This window comes from Miscanthus floridulus, chromosome 17 (genome assembly GCF_019320115.1).
Source record: "Miscanthus floridulus cultivar M001 chromosome 17, ASM1932011v1, whole genome shotgun sequence".
NCBI lineage: Eukaryota > Viridiplantae > Streptophyta > Magnoliopsida > Poales > Poaceae > Miscanthus > Miscanthus floridulus.
The window spans coordinates 66,036,794-66,047,961 of NC_089596.1; the positions used below are offsets into that span (position 1 = coordinate 66,036,794).

Consider the following 11,168-nt stretch of genomic DNA (forward strand, 5'->3'; position numbering starts at 1 on the left):
TTGCAATAGATACATGCATAGTAACCTTTAGTGATTCGCCCTGACAATACACCCAAAGCTGGATAATCATGGATGCACCATAGTACTACAGCACAAAGGTCAAACTTCTCACCAGTGAATGCATCATATGTACTGACTCCCTCCTAGAGTTTTAACAATTCCTCAATGAGAGGCTGTAAGAATACGTCAAAGTCCTTGCCTGGAGACTTTGGTCCTAGGATGAGCAATACCATTATGTAGTTGGATGTAGCGGTGCATGACCATGGAGGTAGATTGTATACCTTTACAAGTACATGCCACATGCTATAAGTTGTGTTCATGTTTCCAAATGGATTAAACCCATCTGTTGCTAAACTAAGCCTTAGGTTTCTAGCATCTCTAGCAAAGCTTGGAAACACAACATCAAAATCTTTCTAGGCTAAGCCATTAGCTGGATGGGTCATTTCATTCTCCATAGCAACCCTTTTATCCTTGTGCCACCGGGTCTCCTCCGATGTTGCTTTGTTTGCAAACATCCTCTTCAGCCTTGGTATAAGAGGAAAATATCTCAAAATCTTTTTAGGAATCTGTTTGGCAGCATCTCCATCTACCCACCTAGATTCCTTGCATTTTGGGCAGATGTCATGTTCTCCAAGTCCTTTGCGAAACAACACACAGTTATTGTCACAGACATCGATTAACTCATATCCAAGGCCCAACTCTTTGAGATACTTCTTTGCTTTGTCATATGAATCTAGAAGACAACAATTAGGGAATGACCCTGACAATAACTTCAAAAATGCACTGAATGCTGTGTTGCTGACCCTGTAGTATGACTTGATATGTAGCAATCTTACTAGAAAAGAGAACCTAGACTGAACTGAACTCGGGCAAAGAGCATGTTTTGCATCTTCAAGAACTTTCACAAACATAGGTTGTTCTCCATCTTGTTGTACAGCTGTGTACAAGTCTGCAATCATCTCTACCGAATCATGATCATCTTCACTGTCGGGCTCCTCCACATCTACCACATCACCTAGATAGGCAGGTACATTTTCATCCTCTCCAAATTCCACAATGTCAACATCAAAATCTTCTCCATGGTGTACCCACCGAGTATATGTAGCTGACCATCCATGGAGATAAACATGGTCATGCACATCTTTCAGACTCCGTGAAGACTGATTCAGACAATTGCGACATGGGCAACGTATAGCATCATTCGGACTGAATCTATCTCGAACAAAAGACATAAACTGATCAACACCTGCAGTGAACTCATCGCTGAACCGAGTAGCACGAATCCATGTTCTGTCCATCTTCTGAATGCAAAAAAAAATTAGGCCTAAGTAGCTGAACAAAAGCCATGAACTGCTCTACCAATCCTTGTCTAAACATCTACTGCTCTATAAATTGCAAGCAATGGGAGGGGACAATACCTCTAAGTAGCTGAAGTAGCCACCCTAGCACGTCGCCAGTGCACACCGAAGCAGCTACGCTGCAGCAGGTGCCCGCTGGAGCTGCCCGCTATGCCGCCAGAGGAGCTGCCCGCCAGCACATCCCGTACCAGCTAGGCTGCTAGAGCAGTTCGCCAGAGCTGTCTACTGAAGAGGCTCGCCGTAGATGCCTGAGAGGCACGCCATCGGCGGAGAACCTACTCTGCAGCAGGTGCCCACCGAAGCAGCCCACTACACCGCCAGAGCAGTTGCCCGCCAGTGCATCCCGTACCAGCTAGGCTGCTAGAGCGGTTCGCCGGAGTTGGCCGTCGGAGAGGCTCGCCGCCAGCGGAGAACCTACTCCTGCCCTATGCTGGATTTGGGTTGGGTTTGGATCTGGGGGCAGCACGATTGGATTGGGTTTGAGTCATAGAACTGATTCAATAAACGAATAAGAAAAAAAATTCATCTATGAGCATGACCAAAGTCGTGTTTTGATGGTAAGGCAGCTTGACTCTGAGTGAAGGGTGCTAGGTTTGATTCCCAGGCACCGCACATTTTTTTAATATATGAATTATTCAAATAGATAATAAATTAATGTTCCCACTCTATAACACATCTAAATTCGTAGTGTGATGGTAAGCCATCTTGCTTGGGAAGTGCAGGTCCTAGGTTCGATTCCTAGGCACCGCACATTTTTTTTAATTTCACTTTTATGACAAAAATTTCAGCTGACAGGTGGGACCTCAATGGTGAAACTACTGAGCTTCACTTCTATGACGAAGTTCACAACATTTCTATGACAATTTCTTCTACTTTGTCATAGTTGAACAAAGGGGTTGACACCCAAACCGGTCATGACAATTTCTTCTACTTTGTCATAGTTGAACAAAGGGGTTGACACCCAAACTGGTCATCCTTGACGAATAACAAAATTTTGTCATTGATGAACCTTGTTCAGTGACCAAATTTGGGATCATCATACCCAAAATGTCATAGATGAAAGGATTTCTAGTAGTGTCAATGTGTGTTTGCTCGAATAGATGAGATAAAGATGATTGCAACCCCTTATGAAGTGATATTGAGAACAAATGACATATGAAGACATTGAAGACTCAAGTGGTTGAAATTGTTATATTCTCTTGATCCTGATTATAGGTATGCCGTACTATCAAGGGGGATGCAATATGAATCATAGACAAGTCTCAAGTGCTTAAACTAACCGAACCCAAGTGCTAACATGAGAGAAATATATTAGTGGACTTGCCACGGGACATCTCCATGTTAGCTTTATTTGTGTTCCACTCAATCTACTTGGTTGTGCTTGTCTGTGAGTGCAGGTACTTAGTGGACTTGCCACGAAACATCTCCATGCATAACTCCAAGTTTGGGTTCTAGGCATAGCTACTGTTGAAGCTCTCTACGTAGGTGCGGGAGTGCCGCATTCTTAGTGAGGCAATGCTATAGTGCGGTAGTGCCGCATGATGGAGCAGCTATGCCATGCACTCTACTAATCCGCTACAAGTTTTATTTGTTGTTAATTTTCAGTAGCGCCTATTCACCCCCTCTAGGCGACATCTAGGTCCTTTCAATTGGTATCAAAGCTAGTCTCTCAAATTTGGGCTTAACCACCTTGAGAGATGATGTTGACAAGTGAGGAGGTATCTCTAGAACTTCTACTTTTAGATGGTTCAAATTATGCATCTTGGTCTGCTAGTGTGCTTGATGTTTTTAGGGCTATGGGTCCTCATATTGAGTGGATTGTAGATGTGAGCATTTCACCTCCTAGTGATGATTTGGCCATCTTATCTAAAGAGGAAGTAAATGCTTATAGCACAATGCTCAAGCTACTAATGTCTTATTTATTGCTTTGAGTGAAGATGTTTTTGATGCCGTCATATTTGGAGATGATGAACCACTTGATGATGCACATATCATTTGGACCATACTCAAAGAAAAATATGACAAGTCCAAATATGATGAGAAGACACTCTCATTGAAGGAACCACTTGAGGAGTGGTCAACTTCACCGACAAATGAAGAGCCTCAAGTGATTCTCCTAAAAGGCCAAAGTGATCATGGCACATCCACTTCCTCACCAACATATGACCTAACAAAAGGCAATGAAATGGTTGGTGCGAACAATGTTTTTACATGTGGTACTTCCACTTCCTCTTGTTCTTGTGAGACTAACATTTTGAAGGAAGAAGAAGATTGTGATCGGTGGAGGCCAAATGATGAATTGACCTCACCAAGAAGCTCAACTCTCTATGCCACTCCTCATTTGGGTCTCATGGCAAAGAAAGAGAAGAATGTGGCAAGTGAGAGTGAGAGTGAAGGTGAAAGTGAGAGTGAGAGTAAGAGTGAGAGTGAAGATGAAAGTGATGATGATGAGTTCAATCAACACTTGGCACGTCTAAGCAAGAAAGACAAGTTGATGGTGCTCAAGCTCATAGAGAAAATTCAAGAGCAAGAAGAAACACTTCATGAGCAAGAAGAAACACTTCACGAGCAAGAAGAGTTTCTCCACAATAAGATCAAATGCTTGGAGAAGTTGACCAAAAAGCATGAAAAGCTTAAGTGCTCTCATGCTAGTTTGGTCAAAAGGTATGTGAACTTGTCAATTGAGCAAACTTGTACTATTAACTCTCTATCTTGTGTTGCCAAATTAGAAGATGAGAATTATGTGCTCAAGGACAAGGTGGAAAGGCTCACTAGCAAGAATGAGATCTTACAAGAAGATCATGATGAGCTTTTGTGCTCTCATGAGAAGCTTATGGATTCTCATCTCATGCTAGAAATTGCTCATGAGGTTGTGGTAACAACGGTAAAATCATACCAACCTCACACTCACAAGTGCACATGTTCACAAGTTCCATATATTTTATCATGTGCTAACAATTGTTGCTCTGAAGCAAGCCAACCTTCCATTGAGCATGTAATTGTAGAAATTTGTGATGATTCCATTATAAAAGAAAATGAAGAGCTCAAGGAAGAAGTTGAGAGGCTAAAAGGGACTTGATTAAATTAAAGGGAAAGTGCAATGCTCAACCTTCTCAAGATAACCGTGAAAACATGGTGAAGAAGCTTGAGAAGGGATCAACTGAAGCATGCATCAAGCCCCATCAAGAAGGACACAAGTCCAACAGTGCCAAAGTCAAGGAGAATTTGAAGAAGTGTAATATGTCCAAAATGCAACAATTTAGCTGAAGGCTGTAGAGGTTCCAGGATGCTGTAGTGCTGCATCCCAGTGTGGTAGTGCCACACCTAGGTAGAACAGCAAAGCCCCAAGGCCACCAAGGTGTAACTTCAACCAAAGAAGACTCTCATCACTTGCTTTAGGTGCAAGAAGGAGGGTCACCATGTAAGAGATTGCTCCTTGAAGAAAGAAAATAAAGGCATGAGCAAGATTCAAGAGAAGAAGAAGATGGTTCATGTCAAGTGCCTCAAGTGTTCCAACATGGGACACAATGCCTCTATGTGTTCAAACAAGGTTGATGACCAAGCCACACTTCCAAAGAAGAAGACAAGAATAAACAAGAGGAAGTGTTATGGTTGCAATGAGAAGGGACTTGAAATTGTCTCATGTTGTAACAAGAAAAGTGAAAGCCTTGTGTCATCAAGAAAGTGGCTCATTAGCAAGGTAGCAAACAAGAAGCAAGATAAAAAGATGTCTTACAAGATCAAGCGCCGCATTTGCTACACTTGCCGAGGAAGAGACATCTAAGTATGGATTGTCCCATGGGTAACACTCCTAAGCTCAACTCATCAATTGATTTAAATTTGTTTAGGAGGCCCAAAAATGACACTTGTGTTAGAAAGGTGATTTGTTCACCACGTACTAGCACAAAGGCCATTTGGGTGCCTAAGTCTCTTGTGACTAACTTTGATGGACCCAACATAGTTTGTGTACCAAGTTGTGCTTGATGAGTGTTGTAGGTACTTGAAGGTGGTATGAAGCTTTAGGGTGCTTGAGCAAGTTAATTGAAAATATAATCTCCAGCTATCAATCTTATTCATATTGTCTATTTTATCAAGATTGACCTAATTTCTAACTTCATACTCACCTCGGTAACTAGTACCTAACCCTTCCTAGCTAGCCACTTGACTTGTGTAGTCTCTAGTAGTTCACAAATATGTGTGTGTTTGTGAATTATTAAGAGTGGCTAAAGTATTTCAAGTTTAATGAATCTTTTGCCATATGATGCTTTTAATAGCTCTCTAGTAGAGCAAGATCTTACTCATGTTGTAGGTATGAGGAACCACCTTATGAGGCAATCAAGCAAATGGCCATTGGTGATATAAGACCACAAGAAGTACAAGCTACAGAGGTGGAGGCTCCTCATGTCATAGCTGATCTACAACCTACTACTAAAATACGAGCAACAGTGCCGTTCACACAAGCAGCAGTGCCGTGTAGAGGAGCAACACTACCACACCCATGTAGATAGCAGTAGCTGACATCAGTCCAATTCATGGACAAAACCTACAACCCATCTTTGAGCAAGAAGAAGAGAAAACTCAAATGGAAGGTCAACTCAAGACCAATCTCTAGTGCCACAACCAAGAGCTCACCAAAACATTGAAAATGAGTGGCAATCTCTAAAATCACAAGTGCATGATATTTTCAAATTTTACTCCTTTGTGTCTTCTATAGCCACTTAGGAAAATAAAGCACTTGAGGATATACATTGGTTGTTGGTCATTCTAGAAGAAAAGTATGATTGGAATTGAATTGACCATCCACACCAAGCAACATACATGACTTGGGTTTTCTTTGTGGACTTGAAACCAAGAATTTCAAGAAAGCGAAGAATAAAGAATCAAGCTCAATTAGAGGCACTTATCACTCACATTTCAAGAACTCTCTACTTGATGGAATCTCGTCTTATGGTAGATTGCCAAATTCTCATTCTTATCTTATGGCCATCTACATTAATTCTAATGGTTGTAAGTATTTCTTGGCATATTTCAATTCAAATATTCTATTGTTGCCATGACCTAGACGTAGAGTGAAATCCCAAGTTCTTAAGTGAATAAAGTGCTATGTGAGAAATTCAAATACTTAGAGCACTTATCAAAATGGAATTTACTCTATGACTAGTGTTGTGAGACTAATCTTTCTCTCTAAGTGATTTGTTAGTCTCACTAAATGAGAATGTGTTTCTCAAATGGAGTGTGCTATCATAGGAAGATCATCAATCCAAAACTATGTGATGTGCTCTCTCTAGTTAATTTGAAATTGATTCATCTATTTTAGCCACTCACCATAATATGGCTTAAATATACCCTTTTGGACTTAATTGACCAACCATGCACATTTACATTTCTATTCCACTCAAAAAAATGTGCATGAGGGTTTAAGGGAGATTTAGTCTATGTTATGAGGTTTCTCTATTTTAGTAACCCATTTGTCTTCCATACATAAAAGGTTACTAAATGAGAAACTAGTGCTTGTGTTACTAATGCCCTCTTGTGAGTGCTTGTGTTACTAATGCCCTCTTGTGTTGAGCTTATTTATAGAAAATCAAGAAGAAGAGGTTGTACTTGTTTAACTAAATAAATCACAAGCCCATGGTTACTCTTCACCTGCAGAAAGATGAGGTTGCTAGAGGCCAAAGAGACCAAATTCTCAGTTTGGATAAAATCAAGTTTGAGGTTGAGTTGGATAAGCTATATTGGAAGAATTCACAAGACTACAAGTATTAATAAGAGAACTGAATGAAAATAACATCTTGTGAGTATTCTCAACCAAATTCACCTCAAGATTGGACAAGAAGAAGAAAAGAATTGGGAATTATCAAATCTGTCCAAAAATTGAAATTCTGAATTGGCTACCTTCAAGCATAGATTTGGAAGTTCAAATACTGATGAATTGGCCTAAAACTTTGTGAGCATGATATACACATATAGTACTTGTTGGTGTACAGTTTGCATGAAGATTGGTTTAGAAGAAAGTCAGTTTTGAGTTGAATTCTATCAACTTCATCGCTGTAGTTTTAGACCTTAGCAGTTTTGGTAAAAAATTGATTTGACTGATCAAATGGACTCCAAATGAGCTGAAATTTTCACAGCAGTTATAGGATTCATGGGTGCACATCTAAATCAAATTTCATGCATATTGAACTAGTGGTCTGAGGGATATGAATTTTTCTCCAAGGAAGACAGAATCTAAAAACTCACTGTATTGAATTGGATTGCATTGTAACAAAAAGATTAAGTTGGATCTCAAGTTGGTCATGAAGAATCAGTAAATATAATAAGCATTAGTTTGATCTAAATGAGTTGCAATAAAAGAGAAAGACTCACACAAGGGTCCAAAGAGTTGTAATCAAAATACAAGAAGCAACAAGTAATTACAACCGATTGGAACTAGAAGAAATCAGTTATAGGCTGTCAGAAACAATAGCTGAGATCAATTGAAACAAGATGAAACTAGTTGACTTCTATAGTTACAAGTAGCAGTAATGGGCTACAATTAGTTGGAACTATTTGAAATCAATTGGAAGCAACTAAAACCAGCTGAAACTAATTGGATTGCATGTAACTTGAAGGAGTTTAAGATTAGTTGGGATATAGTGTAAACTTCTCCCTTAACCTTATGTTATTGATGTGCATGAAGGTGCTTTGTGTACCCTTGTATGCATAAATTGAGGGGGAGTTTAGTCTATATCTTAAGGACTAATGGTTTCTCTCAAGTGTATGTTGTGCAGTCCCACACATGGGAAAAAGGAGGATGGATGGCTCCTTTGGATTTCTAGGTGTTTCACAATTATTCTAGGAGTTCTCGATCTTTATAAACCAAGTGCTCCTGGTTTAGTGTCGAATGCCCCAAACCTTTAGTGGAACTAGATTTGAATGAGTTGGAGAAAAGAATTGAAGAGTGGGCTTTCATTGCTATTTCTCCTCTCTAGAGCTCATCAAGTGCACATGGATCCATCCCATTGATCACCAAAGACCTTATCAACAAAGAATGGTAACTCCTAGTTCACAATTTGCAATTTCATGAATTTTACCTTTTGCTCTCTATGTGAGTTGCCTTAGGTAAAGAAAGAACTAGGATTCTAATATGGATCTTGGATGATCACAAGAGCTCAGTTTTACCACATTTCATCAAGTGAGAACTATATCCATCCAAATCATTGAAGTCTCACTTATGATGATCATATCAATGAAAATTTGTGTGGTGATTTATCTACCTTGGTGGTGGTATGTTTCCTTGGCATAATTTCAATTATTGCAAATTTATCATGCCTTGACCAAGATATAGGATGAACTCCTCTTGACTCTTAAACTGATTCAAGTGCATTTCACAAGTAATTTAAGTACTTGATGCACATATTAAGGGGGAGCCCGTTCTATGTCTTGTGTCTTTGAGACTAACCTTTTCTTCTAAGTGATTTGTGTAGTCTCTCGGTGAGAATGAGTTTCTCATGGGTATGCTACATTAACTCAATCCAAATTGGTAAAGTTATCTCTCATATTCATTTGGATTGTAATTTTATCTCTTAAGTAGCTACTCTCCATAATATAGCTTAAATTTCCTTGATTAGACTTAATTGACCAAAAGTGCATATGTTCTTGCCTTCCACACATATATGTATGCACTATCAAAAAGGGGAATTTAGTCTATGTTATGAGGTTTTGCAATTAGTGATCTATATGTCTTCCACATCCAAAATAATCACTAGTTGTGAAACTCTAGCTTGTGTAATTTAATGCTAGCTCTTGTCTTTATGAGCATTTCCTAGATGACATTATGAGATACAAGAATCCATTCCAATTGGCATCAACTTGTGAAGACTCTTTCATTTGGTGTCAAAATTATGAAGATCATATTTCAATTGGTATTGGTGAATAATCTCTCAGTTTGGTATATCAAGAAATATGTCTTCAATTGGTATCTCAAAATGGCAACAAGAGCTAGCAATGGACTTTCAATTGAAATCAAGCACAAGTTTGTGATATCTCCTATGATCAAGAGAGATGAGCACAAATGAAGTCTTTTTGCATTGTGCCAAGCCTATCCAAAGCACTAAATTCAAAATTTTATGATCACGGTGGAGATTATGAGGCTTAGAACAAGGGTATATCACTCCATGAACTCTTGTACTACCTTTGTGCATCTAGGCCCTTACATGCTAGTGAGTCACACCATGAGTTTGTTCTTGTGGTGACGATTAGAGAATTCTTTAGATATTTGGTTGATATCTCTTGTGGTGATGGCAAGAGTTAGTCTCATGTTAAAAGTGTCATCTAAGTGAGGTATGAGCCAAATATGCTGACTTCTCAAGAATCTTGACTTAAAGTGTTACATACTTTGTTTGGTAGAAAACTCAGGAGAGAAATCCTATATGCTAAACTTTTACCTACCTCTTGCCCTTATTTGTCTATCATTATTTCTTCCTTTTGGTGGAGAGATCCTTTTTGGAGATTAATGCCAAATGGGGAGAAATATTGGGAGAAAATGTAAGGGAGGAGAGATTGATATGTGGATTTAAAGGGGTAAAAGGGAGGCATATAAGATTTTTTAATTTTTGTTGTGTGATGTGTGCAAGGATAGTTTAAATTGATGCTCTTGATAAGGACTGTTTATGCTAGTGTGATGTTCATGCCTTTAATGTATTGTTTGTTTTCTCTGACTACCACTGTGCGGTAGTACCGCAATCACTTGTGGAAGTGCCGTATATGACAGCCTTAGAAACTATTGAGTGCATGAACTGCCTTGAGCATCACGTTTATCATGATGACACCTTGCACCCCACAGATGCTAAGATATAGGAGAGTTCCCACACTTCATCTTGAATATGTGCATTTGGCATTTGAGGCCAAAGTTTGAAATTTCATTCTATGCACACATTTAGGGGGAGCTCACTATATTATAGGATTCAAAATCTTAGTATTTATCAATCTCTTATAAGCTTTAATTGTGTTGTCATCAATCATAAAAAAGGGTGAGATTATAAGTGCATCTAGACCTTTAGTGGGTTTTGGTGAATTGAATGACAACATAATCAAAGGTCTAACAAGTTTGCTAAGTGTTGAATAGGAAATTGAGGTTATTGCATACACTTGTGGATTGTGTAACAAGTTTGCTAAGTTTGCTAAGGTTCAACAAGAAGGTAACTTGATGATATGCCACATAGTGTTGAAATGAAAGCCAAATTGTATATTTTTGTATTGGAAGATTATAGAAACAATCTAGTTCAAGCAAAAGACAACAATGCAAATGGAATCAATGAAATGGCTTTTATGTTGTGGGATATCATGGCATCATGTGAAAGCAAGCATATTTAGTAAATGGCAAATGAGACATGAGTTGATGATTTTGGATTGGTCTCTATAATGGCTTGCTTTGCATGAACAAGAAGAGTTTGATAATAGATTAGCTTTGATGAAGGATTTAAGAATGAATCAAGAGTGTATATGTGAGGAAATGTTAAGCAAAGGTGAAATGACAAAGGAGACAATATATAATGGATATAAGATGTTCTCTACATTGGTTTGCTTGTATGGATAAAGATTTGAAAAATCACTTTGCATTGACTTGATCAAGCTAGAAGTACGAAGATAGATATTGAAGTGAGTATTAGGAGTGTCAAGCCAAAATGAAGAGGATATAAGGAATCGTGAATTGGCTTGACCATATTGACGTTGATTCATATATGTCTTTATGGGAATCAAACTAAAGCTTGATTGATCTCAGCATTCATATCTAGAAGATATTCAAGCAAGGATCATACTATTGAAGAA

The 11,168-nt window shown here is 38.8% G+C and overlaps 1 protein-coding gene across 1 annotated transcript; it reads right to left on the reverse strand.

The window, feature by feature from the left end:
* Nucleotides 1-413: 413 nt before the first annotated feature.
* LOC136515723 (uncharacterized) lies at nucleotides 414-1,298 on the reverse strand. Its single transcript, XM_066509239.1, has one exon. The coding sequence runs from the start codon at nucleotides 1,296-1,298 to the stop codon at nucleotides 414-416; it is 885 nt and encodes a 294-aa protein (XP_066365336.1).
* Nucleotides 1,299-11,168: the final 9,870 nt, after the last annotated feature.

Excerpts from the sequence above, each read along its gene's own strand:
- LOC136515723 (XM_066509239.1), bottom strand. The coding sequence starts at position 1,298 with ATGGACAGAACATGGATTCGTGCTACTCGGTTCAGCGATGAGTTCACT.